The sequence below is a fragment of the Corvus kubaryi genome, unplaced genomic scaffold, assembly GCF_017639235.1.
Source record: "Corvus kubaryi isolate FWS band 111438036 unplaced genomic scaffold, C.kubaryi_AGA036_p1.0 67, whole genome shotgun sequence".
NCBI classification, from domain to species: Eukaryota; Metazoa; Chordata; class Aves; order Passeriformes; family Corvidae; genus Corvus; species Corvus kubaryi.
The window spans coordinates 227,422-250,248 of NW_024582055.1; the positions used below are offsets into that span (position 1 = coordinate 227,422).

The 22,827-nt window shown below is 40.2% G+C and overlaps 1 protein-coding gene across 6 annotated transcripts in view; it reads left to right on the top strand.

Annotated features, from left to right (window-relative positions):
* The first annotated feature begins 608 nt into the window (after positions 1-608).
* Positions 609-22,827, top strand: part of SLC7A11 (solute carrier family 7 member 11) — a 59,624-nt gene continuing 37,405 nt past the window's right edge. For 2 of the 6 annotated variants that reach the window (XR_006019514.1, XM_042048549.1), the window contains exons 1-6: positions 1,015-1,639; positions 4,235-4,361; positions 8,375-8,490; positions 16,774-16,899; positions 18,994-19,093; positions 22,250-22,294. Coding sequence is in view for 5 of the 6 variants with exons in the window: in XM_042048549.1 (XP_041904483.1) it covers positions 1,363-1,639; positions 4,235-4,361; positions 8,375-8,490; positions 16,774-16,899; positions 18,994-19,093; positions 22,250-22,294 (791 nt within the window). In the remaining variant the exon portion in view is untranslated. Of the gene's footprint in view, positions 891-1,014; positions 1,640-4,234; positions 4,362-8,374; positions 8,491-16,773; positions 16,900-18,993; positions 19,094-22,249; positions 22,295-22,827 lie in introns of those variants that run through there. The other 4 variants (XM_042048547.1, XM_042048546.1, XM_042048545.1 and 1 more) reach the window with 4 other exon arrangements.

A 22,827-nucleotide genomic window follows, 5' to 3' on the forward strand; every position in this document is an offset into this window, starting at 1 on the left:
TCTCACTACACTGATCTAATCTGATGCTATTAGCAGCTGCAATAGCTATACCACTAAGAATTTTCCCCTTTGGCATATATTATACAGGCCTTGATTAGGTCAAAAGTGCTTGAAGGGTATTGATTTTTGCTCTGTTTTAGGAGAATGCATCTCTTTTTAACACTTTAATCGCTCAGTTTGAACTTGAATGATCAGGTGAAGCAAATGTATTTATGCATCTGATTACCTGTTTATCTGGTCTGGGGAGCTCTGCGATAACACAAAAATCCCATTCTGACTCCTGAGCTGTTGGAGATCCCGCGCTCTGCGGTGCTGCCCTGCCCCTGCCCGGTCACACATGCGAGCTGGCTGTAAACCTTTGCAGTGTATTTTAGCAAGAAGTGTTGTTGCGGTGCTGCTTCCTGACACCCCAGAAAACAGCTGCGCCTATGAAAATGCCTGTTCCGTGAAAATAACCCGTGTGTGCTCGTTAGGCTGACTGGGGGGGGGGGGGAGGGTGTTGCTAAGTAACTCGGGGTAACACCGGGGCTATATGTATCCTTTTCGTAAGTCCTGATCCCTTCAGAGATTTCTAGAGAAGTACCATGGAAGTGGGAGAGGCCGATCAACTGCGATACTAGAAGTTCAGCCCCCGCAAACTTAACTTTTGTTGAAAGTTTTTCGAGAATGAAATTGGATTAGACCCAGGGATGACGTATCCTGTTTGATTTCTTTTCCCCTTGTGCTCTGACGAGCTTTGTGTTTAGGCAGGCTTTTGTTTCTGGCTCTGAGTTGCTTTAAAAAAATTGGCAGTGTGTCTCGGGGTGTCGGGGGTGATATGCTTGCATTGATTGGCGAGGTTTGGCTCGAGCTGCTTGCGAGTGCTTTGTTCTTCTCACCACCACCCTCAGGTCAGTTGCGCAACATGCCCCTGCGGTTTAAAAAGGGGAAAAAAATGGGGAGGGGGGGGGTGGGGGGAGGAACCAACAACAACAAAAAAAAGAGAAATGCTGAGTAATGCCAGCGGTTTCTCAAATGGCTGATGCAAACCTGGAGAATTTGCATCATCATTCAGCTAGAGTAACTTGGTATGACAAGAGCTTAAATACAAGTCCATGCGGAAGCTGAGCTGGTTTCCAATGATAGGGCAGTACCAGCTCACAGTGTGAAAACACAGGTGTTTCTGAGCTGGGCTTGGATCGCAGGAAGGGCTCACATACTCTTTAGGAGCTTGTTACCTGTGCGTAGGAGCAGCTAGAAAGATAACAGAAGACAGAGGAAGAGCCAAAGTAGTTGGCTACATAGAGTGAAAAAAACCCCTTGAGTTTCTACTGAAAACTTTTCTGCTTGTGCTTGCCAGCAGTGTGTTGGTGACACTGTAGCATGTTTAGGAAAGCTGCTGTGCCCACAGTCTCTAATGGAAGCTACTTGCAGGGACAAGCTAATGGCAAGTTGTCCTCTATGGACAGCAGACAGCGAGCCCAGGAGGGAAAAGTTGTGCTGAAGAAGAAAGTGACGCTTTTGAGGGGGATATCCATCATAATTGGCACTATCATTGGAGCTGGCATCTTCATCTCTCCCAAAGGCATCCTGAAGAACACAGGCAGCGTGGGCATGTCCTTGACTGTCTGGACAGTGTGTGGTATCCTCTCGCTTTTTGGTAAGTCCCTGAAAAGTTTCTAATTGGTCTAGAGGGGCAGCTGGTGAATTATTGTGATTATTTCTCTGATTTTACTATTGGATAGGAAGTCACAGTGCAGAGCTTGAGCACCAATGGGACTACAGGAGGTCTGTGCTGCAGGATGGGTTTTGTGGAGGGTGCAAAGATTTGCAACCCCTGTTGCCACTTCTGGCACCAGCTGGTGAAAGTTGGAAGCATAATTTTTTTTTAATGGGTCCCTAAAGGAACAGGAAAACCAAATGTCCATTTCCCCCCATAGAATGTGCTGTATGTATATTTTTCTCCTGTCTGTAAGACGTATTTATAGTTTGCTTGTAAAGCCCCCGGCAGCTGGATGAGCACACTGCTTAAACACCACTGAAATGTTTAGACAGCTCAACTTAGTTCCCTAGACAATAGAGCAAGGTCTGAGAGGAATAATTCCCATTGTATGTAAGCTGTATTGGCTTGAAGGGGAGCAAAACAATAATACTAATCACCACTCTTCCCAGCTCTTTACTTCCTTCCTCACTCCTGATGTTGCTTTAAAAGATTGAGCTACAAAAAACAGTGTAATGGAAGCAAATATTCTCTGGGAGTTTTATTGCTGGCCTGCTTATTGTGGGAGTTTTTACTAATTCTTTGTATTCTTGAAGAATGTTGAATTCTGAAGAAGTCCAGTTAAGTTGTTCTGTACACAAAACCCTCATTCAGAGTGGAAAACTCCACCCTGGCCTCTGTGGGACAGAGGGTTCATTGACCTAGTTAATGAGTTAATCTCAAAGAAACTGAAGAACTAACATGAATATTGGCTTTATTTGAAAGGGAAGCTACTTGTTTATGGGCAGGAGGTGAAGAGGAAAAAGAGGGACTAACGTGACCCTTAATAGGCAGAACATGCAAATGCCACCTTGTGTAAATTGGCTCTGAGCTTAAAAAAAATACTCTTTTCAGGCTAAACCCACCCAGGCCAAAAAACAGACCGAGTAAGTTAGGACCCATTTGGGTCAAATGGTAAGTGTATTGGTACAATGTGCAGCATAATCTCTTGTACAAATGTGGAAGTTCTGCCTGCAACAAAATTCCCCTGCTAAGAAAAACCTCAGATGCTATTTGTAACCCTGTCAAAAGACCTTGGTCTTTTGAGTTACTTAACCCAGAATTTGCTTAAGCACTACATTTCTGGATGTAACTTTAGTAGTAGTAATCTTCTGGCTATGAAATAAAGTCTGTACAACAACAACAACAAATCTCTTTTATCAGACAGATTTTTTAGGTCATTTTCCAGACCTCTAGATACGAGTAACTGTGTAATTTGGCACAGCAAAAGATAGTATTTTGTTCTCAGAATCGACCTGTTACAGTTTGTTTTTTGGTTGTTGTTGCTTTTTTTTAAAAAATTTTTTAAAAATTTAGTTCCCTGCACGACCCAATTGTAATTAAATCACATGTAGAGGTCACTTAAGGTCTTGCTGAGGCTGTGTGTATAACGTATATTAAAACACAATTTCATTTCATCCTGACCCTCAACAGAAGAGTCGGGCAAAAGAAAATGCAAAACCAGCTCTTTTTTTAATGTGGCTGCAAGGATTCCTTTAAGTACATCTTCACGTAAGCTAAAGAATAGTGAATAAAAGTTGCCACATTTTTGCAAAGCCCCAAACAAAACAAATGAACAAGGCTGGAGAATTTGTCATCATGTGGTACAGCTTTAATGGGCTTGTACATGTGATGTGGTTTTGACAACTGTAGTTTTTATCTAAAAGTGTTGTAGCGTAAAAGCATGCAGGCAAGAGAGCTGAAATGAGTTAATGTATGTTGCTGATCTTAACTCTGTGTGATGCAGTGCTAACAAACTTTAGTAATGTTTCTTACTGGCTTCTCAGAATCTTCCAAGAAGGCTGCCTGTCTATTGGTTGTGAAACAGTATTGATGTGGTCTACCTATGGAGCTGTGAATCCCCAGCTCTGTAACTGGCTGATGGTTCCTGACCCTTCACTGCATTTTTAGCACACAAAAACACTCCACCAGTGTTGAAAAGCCATGACTAAGCCATTCCCTGAGTTTTGTATATAAAACATTAGAAGTAATGTTGAGGAAAATTCTTATTCTACAGATCCTGCTTCCAAATTTTGGCAATTTGGTTGCTTTTGTCCATGGCTGAGGAGAGGTAATACAGTTTTCAGACCTTCAGAGTTTGAGCCAGGCATCTCTAAGGCTGAAAAGAGCTAATCAGCCTTTGATAACAAGCAAATGTGTCAGAAATCTTTCATTTACTGGTGCAGTCTGGCTGCCTGGGAAGTAGGGTGGGTGGTGTGACACCCCATTTTGTTGTCCCTCTTCACAAGATGCAGAGGAGTGTCAACACTTATTGCAAATAGCTTGGCCAGTGGCTTTAAATATAACTGAATAAATGCACAGTTTGGTTAACTGCATATCTAGTTGAATGAATTAAAACTTACAAAATTAATTGGAAAAAAATTAAAACATATAAAAAGTAGTTGTGAAACCATGACAGGTCTGTTGGTTAGGCTATAAATGTTTTGATAGGTATTTCTGGGTATTTCTCATGTTGCCACAATTGAATTCTCACAGGTGCCCTCTGCTATGCTGAACTAGGAACATGCATTAAGAAATCTGGTGGTCACTACACCTATATCCTGGAGGCCTTTGGCCCGTTACCTGCATTTGTGAGGGTCTGGGTTGAACTACTCATCATTCGGTAAGTGTGTTGTGACTCCTCCATTTCTTTTCTGATGGCAATGCACTTGTCAGTCATAAATAAAAATCTGTGATATACGTTGGGCAAAACAAATCAAGCATATTTTGGTCAATTAACTGTGTTCTTTTACTATGGTTGCTTCAGAGAGTTTAAAAATGGTATTTTCCTCGTCAGCTTTGAAATGTTCAAGAAGACATGTGTGCATGTATGGGGGGAATAAGAAAACTCCCTACCACAAAAATTCAATTACTTGCCTTAATATTGCTAGGCTTATGATGTCCACTGATGTCACTAATAATGTTGTTAGCCATACCTAGATATAGTACAGTGAAGAGGGAAGTCACCTTTACATTTTCTCAGTCTTGGCACTACCTTCTGGAGCAATTGCCGTTATCTGTGGATACAGGAATAACTCCTGGTGAAACTATTGTCCAGTAGTTTTCAGAGTTGGGGCACCATATATGCCTTTTATGTCAGATTGGGCCCTGATTTTTTGCTTTTGTGGGGTGTTGGAGAACTTGACTCTTACTATGAAAAGCACTAACTGACCAAATAAAGAAACATTGTCTTCACATACCTAAAATGTCCAATATACTGCCTTGGTGTGTAAGTCTGTGACTCATGCAGCCTTTGACATTGTAAAGAATTACAATACGAAGGTGTTGAATCATGTAAAATAAACTTTCGTAATGTAAACGGATCAACATATCAAACTCACGTGTAGCCTTTGAACTTCTCTTTTTATTTTTACAGTATTGCTGAGGTTGGAGATCTTGATACATGTAGAACAGGGCAACTCACACAAAATGACTTTGGGAATGCTCCATCCCCGCCTCAGGCTGGTTAGCACTTCTTTCCCATCTCTTCCGCAATCAGTAGATTAGTCACAAATGAGGCACAAGCCTCATTTCAAATCCCAACTGTGATTGACATGTTCTAGCATAGACTGTTGAGTTTAAAAGTGCTGATCGTGCTGAGTCATTATGAATCTGTAAATCCTTATGTTGTTTCCAGAGGAAATCATTTTGTATGTCAGATGGTCCAACACAACCTCCCCACCCAAATGTAACCTTTGAATTAACTGCATGATTTCCATTAAATATGATGAAAGGGCAGATGTCTCAACTGTATGAACCTTTTGCCAAAAAGGAAAATCAGGCAGTGGAATGAGACCTGTGTTTTCACAGTGCTATGAACAGCTATATCATTTCACATCAGAGAATCAACCAAATGGAATAGTATTAGAAATCGCCCTCTTAATCTGCATCTTGTTAGGCAGAGGTACCTTATTAACCTAGGTACAAACACCCACAAGAATCCAGGCATCATAAATTCCTCTCCTCACAAAATAATTATTTTTTTATATATTGAAGTGTCCCAGGAGTGTTGTAAAAATGCTCTTAGTCATCATGATCTGCCCCACACCCAGAAAATAATCATCTTGCATGGGAGAGAACATCAGTGGATTCTTTAATCACCCAGTCTGAGAGGCAGGAAGGAAGGCGTACATGTTGTAACTTGCGATGATCAGAGCAGCACTGCTGAAACTCTGTGTAGAGTTTTATATCTGGCTCCTGCATCAGGAAACTAATGGGCTGCTGCTATCAAAGAACTTGAGACCTCATATGTGTTTATTTTTTGTTTTCAACAGATGAAGTTGCACAGATACTTCTCAGCTAGGCTGGTTTTTCTTCTGAAAAGTTGCAGGATTATTGCACTCATAGGGTGGTGAAGCAGTCACAAACAAAATAGACATTTCCTGCTCTCATATATATCTCTGTAAAGCCACTACTTGACAGTGGAAGACACACTTAACAACTCTGCCTCATATTGATTAGGTCTGCCTTACATTGCACTGCTTCTCACCCAGTGCAACTGTGAACCTTTTTCTCTCCAAAAGCCTGGTTGTGTGTGTTTTATGTATATTTATATACCTTTGAAGAAACCCCAACATCTACTTTTCAAACAAGTGGAGACAACAGTGTGAATGCATTGTCTGTAGAGCTTCACTGTGATGGTTGCTAAACACAGGCTGGGTGAGAGTGTGCTGCCAGGTGCCTGACTCACCTGTGGTATGTGATGGGACACTGTCCTGCTCCTCAGCTGGTGTCTGCTTGTATCCTTGCTCCTCAGTGAAAGCTAGTCATGAACTTTCTACCTGCTCCTGAACACACAGCTATTGAGGGCTGCCAGCCTGCCAGTAGTACGGTAGTCAAAAGGAAAAGCACAGAATCAGTAAGGTTGGAAAAGACTTCCAAGATCATTGAGTCCAGCCATTAACTCAGCACTGCTGAGTTCACCACTGAACTGTGTCCCTAAACTCCCCATCTGTATATTTTTTTAATACTTCTCCATTCTTTGAACTTCCACCTCCACTGATTGACTGCACTGCCAGCAACTTCTCCCCTGAGACATGGGAATGTCAGAGACACAGCTATTTATTAGAGGTATAAATAGGAGCTATGTTTTTAGAAACTTAGTGGTGTGGCCTTCTTTAAAAAGGCTTTTCCTTGAAATAGGAGGGCAACATCCAAGTTCTGGGGAAAGGAGCTGGGACTGAAGAAAAAAGTCTGGGACAGCTCCAGAGATCTGATCTTTCCTCTTATCTAGGACACTCCAAAACTACATATGGCAGGCTGCAGTACTTAAAAACCAGAAGCCTGGTGATCTTCTGATATGAATTAGAAATATTGCACTGAAGTAAAGTCAGTAAATGTCTATGAAAATCCAGACAAAATTTGCAAAGCCGTTTGCTGACCAGTGAGAGGAACATCCCCACGGGTGGGAGATACACATGCAGCAGCCCTTGCTCGTCCATGCAGAAACTTTCTGAGGAAGATATTTCTGTTCTGTGCTTCTCTGCATCTTGGTCCAGCTCCAGGTGTGACTTCTGTGTCGAGTCATAACACAAAGAAAGTGGGTTTTGTTTCCAGGTTGCAACTCCCTTGTGGAAAATTCTTTTATTGTTTGATGGAGAACAACAACATCTCTGCAGAATTTTTACCCTGTTCCATGGAATTTTTATCAAAATTCTGTGAAGTGTTGTAAATTTTTTAACAAGAAATTTGCATGGACTTTTGTTCAACTCAGAAATTCTTCAAGAATCATATGGCCTTTTGTACTACAGTGCATGTGTGATAAACCACAGATGCCACCAGCTGTCCTAAGAAGGGTGACAGTGTCCTCCCAAATGGAACATGAACAGTAATATGCAGGCACAGGCTAATTTGCTACTAACGTGTGTCAGTGCTAAGGCTTTTGTCAAACAATTAGCTCCTCTCAAAGAGAAAGGCTGTACGAATATTATGAACGTTTCAAATTTGTAAATGCAACAACTTTGTGGGGTGTTGGATAGCTTAACTCTTAACACGAAAAGCACTAACTGACCAAATAAAGAAACATTATGTCTTTTTTTATATTTCTTTGTTTCATGGTATTCTGTGGTGTATTTCAGGGATTTTTGCTCTCACTTGCAGTGCTCAGAAATTGTAACTCAATAAAAGAAACAAATTCTGTTTGTATTTTAGAAAATCCCATTTGGACTCTCTCAGAATTTAATAAAAGATCTGGGTAGGTTTTGGATACTTATTTCAGTAAACCAGAATTCTCAGCTTGAATGAAATTAATTTCCTTGTGTCTCTGGGGGGTGAGATACATCTGGCCACTAAAATTCACTGACTTTTGTGCAGGGTTTTGCCCATGTAATCCAATTCTGGCTATGTTTGCTTCAAGTGAGTGAATGAAGATTTCTGCTGATACTTTTCCTTTTTTGTTACGACTGCTTTGCAACATGGAATTTGTAAGACCCACCCTGGTAGGAATTGTTGCTGTCCACATCAGAATCACTGAGTAGTGCTACATTCAGAAACCACAGTACATGTCAGCAAAGCTACAAGAAAGCACCAAAATTAAGGTTCACAATTCTCTGATAGTGAAGTTACAGCATGATCCCACAAGAATAATAACTATGTACTATTGCATGTTAATTTTTTCACTTTTTTTTTTCACTCTAGCCCTGCTGCCACAGCAGTGATATCATTGGCATTTGGACGGTACATTTTGGAGCCTTTCTTTATGCAGTGTGAAATCCCAGAAGTTGCAATTAAACTTATTACAGCTGTCGGCATCAGTAAGTATCCAATTTTAAATTTCAGGGAGGGGTAAAATTATATCAATTGAAAAAAAAAATAGCACACTGAGCAGGTAGTTGTTTGATGTAAATTATTAATTACTGTGCATCCAATGCCGGGGGCACCTGTGTGACATTTTGCCTGGGTGTGTGTGTTTGTGGACTAACACAGGAGTAAAAAGAACAGCAGATTTTATCAATGGCAGGAAAAATCTATCACCAATGCTGATTCTGTTGCCACTTGAATTAATGGCCAAACTTTCATAATTTTTGTAGAAGCAATTGCAGTCCCTAAGAGATGGTGAGGCAGTGCCAGAGATATGGAAGAATGATTACCTGTTTTTAAGTGCTTTGCGCTACCTTGGTTTAGGAGGCAGTTGAATGCCAAGTATGATGTCATGAAGAAATGTAGTTCTCTTGAGTGCAGACAGGCAACATGAGATCATCTTCCCCAGTCCCACTCTTTCCATCCTGGCAATAATCCTTATTGAGGCATTTGTGGTTCAGGAAGCAGGAACTGAATATTGGGAGCAGAACATACAGCCTGGTGCATGGTTGTTGCCAGCTTGTTGTCCTGTACTTGCTAACTTTGCATTTAGTGTAAAATGATCATTTAGGGTTACAGAAAGCCAATATTTGCACTGCAAAGAGGGACACTACCTTGAGAGCAGAGGCTTTTCGGTGTACCTGGGCTGGTGTGGAGGGTGCGTGAAATGGGAAGGCACAAAAGGTCGTGGGAATGGGACTCTGAAGCTTGTAGCGGCTTGTTTCCAGGTCTGTCTGGTCACTGGTGAGGATGCTCCTTGTGGGCACACATTGGAATTCAGCTGTGCTGGGAGGGAGTACTGAGTAGACCTGAGTAATTAGTAACAGATTGTTCCTTTCAATTTGCTCAGTGCACATATCAGAAACAAAAAGACTGGAAAAAGGAATTAAGACATGCAAAATGATCAAAGGCCCACAGGAGACCCCTTCAGTTTTGCACAATAATAGGTTCAGATGACTTTTTCTTTCTTCAGGGTAAGGATTTCAATTGACATTGAAATTTTCAGTCTCCAGGTTATTGTGGCTTTTTGTGGGAGCTCTCTTGATAAGATTTCCATTCCGCCGGGAGTGTTAAAAAATCAGTATGTGAATGCATTCCTTTCTAACTTAATTATGCACAAACTATAGGTTTCATAGGAATAATTGAATTAAGAGCTTGAATTTTGGGGTCAATGACTTTTTACAGCTACATCTGTCTAAAACATTTCAGTGCAAGATAAGAGTGAAACAGATGTTCAGTAACCTTAAGGTCACTGAGACAGAAGGAATGTTAAGTGAGGACTCCATCAAAGCATTTTGTTAATTGCTTGTGATTCAAGCTTAATAGGTGAACAATTTGAAATATATTTTTATTACTTGTAATTTAAGTGAAAATCTGTGTGATAAGCCAGGGCTTGGCAAAATAGTTGAACAAATAAGTAGCATTGCAGGGGAGGTGGAGTTAGGCTGAAATAATCACAGCCTAAAGGGAGAGGGGAGGTCACAGCAGATGCTCAGAGTGCAGAGTGGGTCCATACAGCAGAGTTAGGATGAACCGGTGTTTCACTGAAAGAAGAGATTCTTGTAGAAAACTTGTAGTAGTGAATGGGATGACTGATAAAAACAGTGATATGTCAGACTGAGGCTTCATTTTTTGCAGTATGCTCTACAGCGGAGTTTCATTTGTAGTAGTTCTTAGAACTTCTGCTGCACTTAAGCTCAGGGATCCCAGAGTGCCTGACTGTTATCCTTGTATGGTAAGAATCAGCTGCTGTGGTGGTAATTGTTATGAATGTTTGGTATTGGACTTGTAGGCAGAGTGATAGGCAAGATTAAGGTGTTGAGCTGAACAGACACTTTGGAGCCTTGAAGATCTTATGAGCCAATATAATGGTGCAAAAAGTAGTATTTGCTTCCACTTCAAATTTTAAGTTAATCAGAAAGTGAAATAACATGCCTTTTTTCTTACTCATGCCTGGTTCCTTTTCTTTCCTTGCCTGATGAGAGAGCACTGGTTGTGTATATGTCTTTATTGAACAGGGAAAGACAGTGGGATGCACCGCTGAACTCTGTCCTTGGCTGAGACTTTGTTCCATTGTTTTACCTTGTAGTTTCTCATTGTACTAGAAAGGAGAGGGAGAAATTTTGAAAAATCTTCAGGTGATCCCCTGATCCCAAACACAATCAGTGTTATCTAAATAATTTCTTCCAGATGTTTGTCTAAACTGGTCTTAAAATCTGCAGTGTGGGAGTTTTTAAACCCTCACTAGTATTGTAGCCCAGTTTTTTCTATCCTTGTCACAATACAGCTTTTCTCTTTCCTTTTTTTCCCTCCCCACCTGAATCTCCATTGATGCATCTTAAGCCTATTATTAAAAGATTGACTGAGGTGAATGCAACCAGGATTATGTTGGGGAGTGGCAAATACTATTGCTTCTCTACTAGCTGCCAAAAAATATTTCTCATAGAGGGGCTACAGCCATTCTGCTCCCCACCACGCCCCCTCTGTGCCACTGCAGTGAAAAAAAAATGATGGTGCAGAGGAGATGTAGATCAGATGAGAGTTAAAATGCAACTACTGGACATGATGACCTTTAAAAATTCCTTGTTCTGTCTTTATTGCTCATAGGAAAAGACATATGCTGGGCACAAAATTCCCCTCAAAAAAACATGTTCAGAGCAATCTTGAACAATCTGTAAAAGCAAATTTTCTATTCTACAATATGCTGCTTTCATTTTTAGTTGCCATTATTATGGTTTTTCTTTTTTTAACATGACCAACCAACCACAATGTCCAAACATTTCAATGTCTCACTAGAGAGAAGGATGCTTGTGTGGATTCTCTTTAGAGATGCCACAGCTTTCTGAACCTCGGAAGCAAAACCTTACTGTTCTTTTCAAACTTAGAAATCACTTGAATTCACTTGGTGTTTCTTAAGCAAATCTTCATAAGGAGAAAAACCTAGTCAAATACTGTATGTGCAGATCTCAATTTGTCAGTCTGCCATAAACTTTTTCTCAACTCCATCGATTTAACTGTATGTGAAAGAAGAGCAGATATCTCAAAGATTTTTATTACACTATACATTTCATAGTCTCATAGAATCATATAATGGTTTAAGTTGGAAAAGATGTTAAAGATCACTCTGTCATGGGGAGGGACATTTTCCACTAGATCAGGTTGCTAAAAGCCCCATCCAACCTGGCCTTGAACACTTCCAGAGGCAGGATATCTAATTACTACAATTTTATGAAAATAAATGGCCAGGTAGAGGAGAGAGAAGCTGGATGTGCTCCAGCACAGGGAGAGGCAGATGAAGAAAATGCAAGCAAGAGACTAGCCCTTCTAACTGCCCAATTTGTCCCAGCAGGACAAAATAGCTCTAGGACACAAAGCAAAGGGATGTTGTCCACCTTTGTTCTGATGTTGAAGGTAGTCTTTTTAGGAGAAAGAGTTTAAAACTCATTTTTCTCTTGAAGTGAAAGTTGGTAGACTACTCTATATTTATTGTTTCTTGCCATGAAAAATATCCTATCACCATGCCTATCATTGCAAAAAAGGCCCTACATTCATATATTGCTTTATTTGTAACTATTAATACTTTTCCTAGTGGTAAGCTTAAATCTAATGGTAACAGGGAGGGATAAATTGCACTGTGCAAAGGTATCGAACTCTTCTATCAATATGTAGCCTGAATAGGAACTGAGCCTATTCCAAACTTTTCACATGGCCTCTATATCAGAAAGCAGATAAACAGGTTTCAGCCATTAAAAACTGTGAGACTGAAAACCAGTTATCATCTCACATAAGTATTTACATTAAGTCGTGTATTTTGGGCATTTTACACTGCAATAATATATAATTTCACCCTCTATTTTTTTTTTTTTTTTGGGAAGTCTGCCAAAAAACTTAAATACCCCAAACTTTGGCTGTTAGGCTTGAAAACTGAGGTCAGCTGTACAGGTCTATCAGTGCTTGCTGGCAAATGCTCCAGCCCCAAGCTTTTTTGGTGTCTGTGTGAATATATAATTAGATGCCCTTTTTTTCCCTCATCATGGCAGATGTTGCAGATGCCACTCTCTACGGCTGACAATCTTCAGACAAGCAGTTTACATTAAAATATCTCTTGGCTTGCAGGGATATGCTCTGGTATGCTCTTCCAACTATGCTCTGATAGGTGCTTTTGTGCTTCCTGTGACTTTTAATTGGCTCACTAGGGTCTGCAAATTGAGGGCATTTTTTGACATTTTTTGAATGCCTTGACCCTAAAAGTCTGACAAGTTATGGGAGGGCAGTTTTCTTGGTCTCCTGCTGAGGCAATGGTACATATACTCTGAAAAGTAGGCCAGGATGTAATGCTCGCTGCTGCTTCTCCCATTAGATTTTGTTATCCATCTTATAGCTATGTCTGTGGGAAGGAAAGAGACTGTGAAAAACATGCTCGGTGTTTCCATTGTGTTTGATTGTTCATGAACCCCATTTTGTCCTCCCTCCACACTCTTCTTGGTTAGGATTAATCTTGTTTTTAGCAAGGTGTTTAGTTTAAGGTAATCTTCTATGCTCCCCATAAAGTCAGTGGAGCAAGAAGAGGAACTTCCTGAAGGTAGACTATCTCATCTGGGATAGGCATCTCACAGAGGTATTGTTATTCACCCTCTGGAGCTAGTTGTCTCTTCATTGAGGATGCAGCCACACTTAATGCATGACTTTTAGTTAGAAAAGTTAGAGTTCTCCTTTCTCTGCTCTTTTTCTGAGAAACTGCTGCTTCCTTCTGATCTTTGCTGTGATCCCTTATCAAAGTGTCTACAATCAGTTTCTCTACATATCTCCAATAGGCCCTATTCTGAAGAGAGGTGTTGACTAATGGCCATAGTCCCAGAATATAATGTCCTTCCTGAATCCTGGAACAGCTGTCATAATCTTTTCTTGCTTTTTAGCAGCTTTCTTCATGACTCCACTTCCCCATTGCCTTTCACTATCCAGTTGCTAATACAACCAGTACTATGGTGCTGGTACATGATACTAGTGTAACGCCCACATTTCTAGACAAGTGTCATGCTCATAGAACCATTGAGACTAAATATTTTATTATAAAATTCTACCACTATTATTAGTAGTATATAATAAGCAATAATGTATTTATATTATGTAATAGTATATTATAAAGAAGACTGTAAACTCTTATAGGCTAATAAGTACAATAAAATAAAATTTAAAAAAATATAAAACTGGTCTCAAATCTTCTAAGCCCTTCTTAGCACTTAAGTCTCAGCCCTGCAACCTGAATTACTACTGGTGCAGTCCTCCAGCTCTGCACTTACTCATATGAAGGACCATCAAAGGACATTTGTATCAAGGGTCTTTTTACAAGAGCAAGCAGTGATAGGTGTCCTGATTTCAGCTAGGTTAGAGGTAACTTCTTCTCAGTAGCTGTTACAGGGCTGTGTTTTGGATTTGGAATGAGAATGGTGTTGATAACACACTGATGTTTTGTTTTTTTGCTAAGTCCAGTTTATCCAAAGTAAAGTTTATCACTTTTTCCCTGTTTCATGCTCTGCCAGTGAGGAGGTTCACAAAAGAAACTTGGAGGGAGCATAGCTGGGACAGGTGACCCGAACTGACCAAAGAGACATTCCACACCATAGAACATCATGCCCAGTATATAAACTAGGAGGATTTACATGGAAGGGCATCTGATCTGGGTTTGGGAATGGCAGGGTCTGGCTCTGTTCAGTGGGTGGTGAGCAATTGTCTTGTGCATCACTTGCTTTTTTTCCTTTTTGTTATCATTACTGTTATAATTTACCATTATTACTGTGTTTTACATTGTTTTCAATTATTAAACTGTTCTTATCTCTCTTACCAAGTTTTACTTTGGTTCTTCTCCCCATTCCAGTGGTGGGTGGGGAGAGAGAGGGGGTAGTTGAGCAAGCAGCTGCTGGGTTTAATTTCCATTTGCGCTTAAACCATGACAATGGGAAAAGGGGAAATGGCTTCAAACTGGAAAAGGGCTGGTTTAGATTAGATGTATGGAAGAAATTTTTATGATGTGGGTGGTAAGACACTGGCACAGGTTGTCCAGAGAAGTTGTGGCTGACCCATCCCTGAAGTGTTTGAGGCCATACCATCCAGTGCCATTCTCATATGTGTATCAGGAAGGTGAAACCAATGCATTAGAAAACCTGGAGGAGCTCTCTCTGCTCATGTTACTTAATCTGACCTGTGTACGGTGACAGACTGATTGCTGCAGTCAACCTGAACTCTGAGTAAGCTGGATATCAAATTGTAAATACTCTTACCCAAAAAACTCCTCCTTGATATTTTCTTGTGCGCTGGTCCATGCCTGGGCTTCACTTTCTGCAAAAGAAAAGTATGATGTCCTGAGTCTTCTAGGAAAATTAAAATAAACCACTGCTTGACTATGGCACTAGATTTTTTTATAACTTAAACACTTTTGGTCAAATGAATACTTTAAATATATTTTGCTTAAATGACAGTTGTTAGTCTTGCTGGTAATCAAGCCCCAGGAAAAGAGGGGGAGACTCAAATAGCACTAATATTCATCAGCAACCTAAAGGGTTAAATGAGTCAAGATGTGTCAGTGTAGTATTGCAACAATAGAGTAATAAATCAGGGCCCTGGGATTTTCTGGTGCCTGCCAAATAGAGGTACACAAGGAAGTAAAAATGTGAAGAAAAAATATTTGGGTCTCAAGTGAAACTTTGCAGAAGTCCGAATGATTTCTTTGTGACTTAGAAAAGAGCACTTCAGCTCTGAAATATGGTGAGATACAGAACTGAGTAAAGATTTTGATCTTTAAGATTCTTTTCTGGTGAAAAAATTGTGTTAGGTGATGTTGTGAGTATATATTGACTTGTAAATTGCTCATTTGAGAGTGGGACTGTCTCTTTCCCAAATAAAAATTCTAGAAAAATACTTTTTTTTTTCCCCTGGAATTTTTATGTAATTAAAAATATGTTAAAAATACATTGGGATCCAGATTAGTTGGAATTTTCTCCCTTTTCCATTGAACTCACACTACTTTCAGTTGAAATGAGAAGATTTTTAATATTTTTTAACCTTGCTGGTGAAGAGAAGCTGTATAAAAGACTCGAGATAAATCAGTGGGCTTTTTTTCCAGAAAGCCTGTGCCGTGCCAGATTTACAATGCTAGCTCCTGCAAACTAGCAAATTGTACTTTTATGTGTCCTGAGATGTGTGATGTGGCTAACAATTTACTCAAACTGGTGCTCTTGAGAGAGCTTGAATTACAGGAGGATTGAGATGAGGAGCTACTTCATTAGCTCCATATGATGGCAAGAAAGAGAGGAACATACTTGACCATGTTTCCCTGAAGCAGCAGGAGAAAGAGATTTTTTTATCTAATAAAATGGCTCCTATTTTCCATTCTTTAGGGAAATTTTTATTTTGTTTTTAATATCTAAACTCCTTTATTGATTCTGTTTAAGTAAACTAGAGTAACTGGCACTAGAATGCCAAGACTTGCCATCCTCCTGTCAGCCAGTGCTGTTGGGAATGCCAGAAGATGCTGTCCCTAATCCAGAAGGAGATGTGAACTGACCAGATAGGATGTAAAAACCCTTCTGACTGATCTCTCCACATGCTGGTGAGGTGCAGACATGGGCTTTGTTTTCAAGAAGTAAAGGGTTTCTGTTTCTTCACTGATTCCTAGCAAGGATGGGCACAGTACTTGCACTCTGGCCCTCCTGCATCTCTGGTAGTATGACAAAAACAGGGGAGAAATTGGAAAGGAGGACCAGAGGTAAAGCAGTGACAAATTTATGCATGGCCTAAATGAGGGTGAGAAAGTTTAATATGATTATTAATTGTTATTGTTTTATGAAAGATGTAAATCTCTACTCAAAGCAGTGCAGACAAAGAAATCTGGAGTGACAAGGATTGGGCAATTAATTTATTTCATCCAAAGCAGGGTCCTGTCAGCCCATTGTCTACCAGCAGCTGACAATTCTGGGTTAATGAAGCTGTAATTTGGTGTGAAGGATGTCAGGCAGAGAAGGGACAGCTGGATGGTCAGTGCAGTGGGTGAGGCATAGGGGCTCAGCTCAACCCTTTGGTGTGCTGCCTTGAAGGGGAATGGGGGAAGTGGGAGGACAACAGCTGGAGAAGTTTATCGGGGTGTATTTCCTTTAATGCATCAGGATCTGTTGTTTTTGTGACTACTCTGCTGGCAAAGAATTTTGTGACAATTTTTTCTTTCTCACTTTTTCCTCTCACAGCACTGGTGATGGTCCTGAATAGCACAAGTGTCAGCTGGAGTGCCCGCATTCAGATGTTTCTTACCTTTTGTAAGCTTGTAGCAATTCTGATAATTGTAGTCCCTGGAGTTATCCAGCTAATTAAAGGTATGAAATGAAAAGTAAATGCTTTTAAAGAGCTTTTATCTTTGCTCTCTGCAGCCTTTCCCCATTTGCCTCCACCACATAATGCTTATAGCAGCAAAATCTCTTAATTAGTCTGTGCTTGTTTAACTGAGGCTCTAAACTGTCATACCATTGATTAGAAGTGGAACTACACTGGGATGACCTGGTATTTCCTTCCGCATGCCAATGAGACTATTCCAATCAAACTTGCTTTTCAAAGGAGCAAATGGACTACTTTACTCTGTAATTTGTCTTTGGTCTGAACTTTGTGAAAGGGACAGGATGGGATTTAAAGACAGTTGGGCATACACCACCCCAGAACACATGCTTAGTCCAGGCAGGATGTCTGCTCAAGCTGTGCTAGAGTCCCTAGTCATGGTACATATGTGTGATGGTAGAGGGGGCTCACAATTCACAGAATCACAAAATCACATGGTAGTTTAGATTGGAAGGGACCTTAAAGATCACTTAGTTCAAACCCTATGCCATGCGCAGAGATATCTTCCACTAGACCATATTTCTCAAAGCCCCATCCAAAGCCTTGAACACTTTCAGAGCATCCACAGCTTCTCTGGACAATCTGTTTGAGTGCCTCATCACTGTCACAGGGAAGAATTTTTCCTAACATGTAATCTAAAGATGCCCTCTGTCAGTTTATAGCCATTCCCCCTTGTTCTGTCACTACATACCCTTGTAAAGGCCCTCTTTTCACTGACAGATGCTCAGCTACCTGTAGAGACTTTTCCATTCCAGCCCTCTGAGCAGCGGGTGTGAGATGGTGAGAAGGCCCAGCTCACCCTCCTTACAACAACTACACAGAGCACAAACAGCCATTCAGCACAGAAGGGCAGAGTAGGGAGCAGTCCTGAGTGAATTGGTGGCAGATTTTATCTAAGAAAAACTATCACAGTTTTTGGCTATATCCCAGGGGATGCTCTTTTCTGATGTTTGCAAACCCTCCCACCCGAGTGAAGAGCACAGTGTTAGTCTGTGCAGTGAGCTCAGTTTCTCAGGGACAGGCAGCTCTCTGTGGTTACTACAGACTCTGAAATAAAAATTTTCCTCTGTAATACTCTGCTGATTCACTATTTCTGTTTTCTTGTTTTTCACTTTCTTTCTGGCAATTGCAATGCTGTTTCTTGTTGCACATGATACATGAAATGTGCAAAATTCCTCTCTGTTCATATCCACCTCACTTTTCCTAGACCTTTGGAGCAGGTCAGACCCAGGTTTGGTTGGGGGTTGTTGCCCTGAAGTAGTAGTGTCCCTGATTCCCCACTGGGACCTTCCTCTGGCCGCAGTTTCTCCCTTAACCAAAAAGCCTCTGCTTCAATGGGAATTTTGACTGAGGGCTCAGTAAAAACAGAGTAAAGGTTAGAGGATTTGACTCATTGCTAATTTAACTCTGAATGAATTTTTTCTTCCGGCTCTGTATCTGTGGAGGATCATTGCTTCTCGGGAAATTTGGGATATGGTTGGGACATCTTACAAACCATAAAGCACTTTGTAAACGAATAAGAGCATAACAAAAGTCTTGCATATTTGCATTTATAGGTAAATAGATAATTCTTACTTGGTGTAATATTAATACAGTATTGACTATTATGGTAGGGAGCTACTAAACTCATTTTTCAATGGTAGAAATGTTTAAGATTTTGGGTTTATTTATCTTAGGAATGTTGCTTTGCCAGCAAAGTTCCTTCTGATTAAAATGTTGAACAAGTGAAATTTTCAACATCAAAAACTACTGAGCTCATTCTGCTCTTTCATGTTGATGTAAGTCACTGCTGAAAATGACAGAGCAGTGAGGGTCATCAAGCTCAGAATGCTTTGAAACAAACTAATAGGTTGGATTCTCGTATTGCATGAATACAGATGCCACAAAGCCTTTTACAATTGCTGGCAGATTATGGCTGAAAGGATTGGGTCAGAATTTAAGGTCAAGGGCAGGACTTGATGTCAGTGAACTGTTGGGTGATTAAATGTTCCATGATGTGTTTTATATATATATATATTTTGTTAAGTAGCTATGACCAAAGATCTTATTTTTTAACATTTTTTTTGTTGATGTTGCAGGAGAAACACAGCACTTTAAAAATGCCTTTGCAGGGAATGATGCCAGTGTTATGGGATTACCACTTGCTTTCTATTCAGGAATGTATGCCTATTCAGGCTGGTAAGTGGATGAAATTTATACTTATTTATCCTGAAAACAAACACTAACATGCTCTAACAAAGACATTTATTTATATGAAGCAATGAGTAGCACATTCTACATCTTTTGCTAGGGTATCTGCATCATACAGCTAGGGTAGTTCTCACCACTGTTCCATATGCTCAGTGGTTATAGTGCAAACAGCTCTACAAAGGAAAGATTTTTCAACATAAAGACATGCACTGACCACCAAAAAAATCACACCACAAGGAAGGAATATTCTTCATTTTTCATTAAATATTTTAATAAAAGGATAAAAAGAGTAATGAAGCTTTAATTTTTTGAAGAAGTCAGTAATTTTATAAAAACCAAATCTGTGATTCTGTTACAAACCTGTATGGCCCTTAGCCTTGCTTTATAAAAGCAGTATTTGACAAGTAAGAAGCAATGAGATTGGTATGGACCACAAAATAGAATAAAAGTCTCTAGATTTTTACACTTCTTGCTCTGAGAGATTTGGGCCACACTTAACGAGAAGTACAACTGGCTTCCACAGAAGTCAAGTGCGATTGACTGTGAGGAAAGGTATGAGAATCTATCTTCAGGTATCCTGCTCAGAACTTTCAAGTTGTTTCTCTCTTTCCCCTCCAAAGTATACGGCAGCTGGTTTGAAAGGTGCTGCTGCTTCTCGAATCTGCCTTTACAATTTATTCATGCTCATGAGGGCTCCACATTTTGCAGTGCCAAAGGGCTTTTGCAGCAGCAGCGTGGGGGGAAGAAAGCAGACTACAATGCACAGAGTGGGCTTAGTTTGAGATAGCTTTGTCTGCAGGTCTTCCCTTTGCTTTCCAGAGCCTCACAGGCAGCCAAGTTCTTTACCTTGCACAAAAGGCGAGAGCTGAAAGATAAGGGGTTTATTTATTTAGTTTGGAGGGACAATGGGCTGAGCATTGGAGTTCTCTGCCCGTCTGTAACTCCCTGGTTGCAGGAGCATTATAAATCTGCACACTGAAGTATGAACAGAACTTTATATATTAAATGGCAGCAGGGGAAGAAACCCAAGAGAGTCCAAAGCCTTTATCTGGGATAGATATGAAAGAAAAGAGCCTGGTATTTTGAAGCCTCAAAGAAATGGAACTGATTATGAGGACAATCTCTACTTTCTTCCCCATCTCTCCTATAACTGCCTTTGTCTCTCATATCCATACATGTGATGGTTTCTCACTTTTTAAATATTAGGCTAAATTTTTGTATGAAAGCAATTTTAAAAGCTCTTTAATATTGTTCAGAGTTTATTTCCTGCAAAATGCTTCATCAAAAATACTGTTATTCTGTTGCATCTTTCCCATTTTTCACATAACAGTTCAAAGCCTTAAAATAAAAATAATGTCTTTTTTTTTTTTTTTCTCTTTACACCTTCTGACTTTTATTTCAAGGTCCTTATTTTCCACTTACAAAAGAAATTAGCAGGAAAAAGACCTAATTTGGCTTGTGGTTCTTCCCAGCTCTCTATTTTTCTTTGTCACCAGCTAAAATTCATCACCTTAGAGCACGGAGGAGCAGACCATTAAGTGGAGTGTCAATATCCTTGCACCATCAGTTTCATGGGGCTAAATCAATACAATTAGTTGAAAATGAAGGTGTGTTGCAAGTGTTGGTGATGTGTCCTAGGATGCAGGCAGAATTTTATGCACAGCGCACAAGACTGTTAACTTTTAATGATAACAGCTTTGCAGAAAAGAAAGACAGTATCTCTTCTGTGTGTGGGTTCATCCTGCCAAGAGCAAGTGTAGACTATTGGGTATGTAAAATGCTGGGTGAAAAAGGACAGATGAAGAAAAGAATGCAAGGAAACGTCTTTGCATCAATAAAAGGACTGATGTTGGGCTATCATAGAATGGTTTGGGTTGAAAGGGACCTTAAAGATCATTTCATTCCAACCCCTCTGCCATGGGCAGGGATACTTCCCACTAGACCAGGTTGCTAAAAGCCCCGTGCAACCTGACCTTGAACACTTCCAGGGATGGGGCATCCACACCTTCCTTGTGCAACCAGTTCCAATCCCTCACCACCTCACTGTAAAGACTTTCTTCCATATAGCTAGCCTAAATCATCTTCTGTGCTCTATGCACTAGAAAGTTTAAAACCTAATGCTGAGGTTTTTGCATAAGGTGACAAAGAATTTCATGCTCAGTCACAAAATCACTATTTTTAAAAAGCCATGAGCCAGCGTTAATTCATTCTGCTAACCCAGTTCTGCTCCAAGACTTGTGATGGTGCAAAGCTCCCAGACTTTCTGCCAAATCAGTTACCAGTTGTTTATTCACTGCAGCACTGCTGGCTCAGGTGCCATTTATCTTTCTGCAGAAGAGCAGAAGGCCAGCCTAGGCACTGTATTGACTGCTGTGTTTAATTAGCCAAGATCTGACTTTGGGCCTGTCTCCGAGCCAGGCACAATTGTGATCCAGCCAGGCACAGACCTAGTGCTAATAGATGCAGAACAGAGGGTTCATTGACCTTGAGGCTTATGGTTGCTTTGTATGCAGGGCTGTGCCTGGTGAGCAGTTCCTATGAATTCCCATACAGAGCTGTGTCTTGAATGCTGCTGCAATATGATCAGAGTGCAACCTGTACTGGAGGTTGTGCATGAGCATGCAGAGCTGGCAGCTTGTGTTTGAGATTCTGTGCAACAAACTAGCGTGAAAGTTCTTGGTTTAGGAGGGGTTTTTCTAAGGCTTCATTTATTTGTATTGTTAAGAAGCCCTTGCTGAGTACTCTGATGAGACTTTTTGCCAATATAACCTGAAACTGTAAAAGGCAACAAGCACAAATGGAATATAAAGTTTACACACGTGTGTGTGTATGTATGGAATTAGGGTAAACCATAACCTGCGTAATATGTCAGGGAAAAAAAAAATTACACACTGACTTTACATAGTTATTGTCTTTGTTTTTCCTGTTTTGCTGTCTTTTCTAGGAATTCCCTTCCTTATGTGGGGATGAGGGAAGGTTAGCTATCGCTCTCTCCTTAATCCAAACACGGGCCCGCAAAGTCACTGTAATTAACAGCAGTGCTTAACTGAAGGCATCTTCTTGATTCTTAGTGAAAGAAATACAGAATAAAAATATAAGAATATAAGAATAAATCTTATAATACGTTTTATAACTGTTTTCTAGGTTTTACCTCAATTTTGTTACCGAAGAAGTGGAAAACCCTGAAAAGTATGTACTTAATGTTTTGCTTGACTTTTGGAAAATGATTGTGAAATTTAAAATAGTATAGAAGTAGTGATCTTCAGAAGTTCTGTGTGCTGGTCAAACTGCTTGCCTTCCAGCAGATCCGGTATCTATTTGAATTGCAACTGCTTGAAGATTTTCTATTTTTGGTCTGTTGTGACCTTGTTATGTATTCTGCTTTTACATGCACAGAAAGCACAAAATTAAGTAGATCTCCAGGGCTCTGGTTGTTCCCCTCAGGATACAAGTAACTATCAGTGGCTCCTTTCAGTGGAAGTCACTGGTATCCTGTCAGGGAAATCTTGCCCAAGAAACTTATCTGCTGCAATATTTGTCAGTTTTGCTGTGTTTAAATATTAGTAAAATACTTAGTTCTACTTGTTTTAGATGTCTCAGAGATGCAGGATCTTGAATACACATCACAGAGCATCCAATCCAATTAAACCGAATAGGGGATATGGATCAAAGCCTGTTTCCAACTGGATATGAATACTCTCACATCACCTGCCTGTAAAACA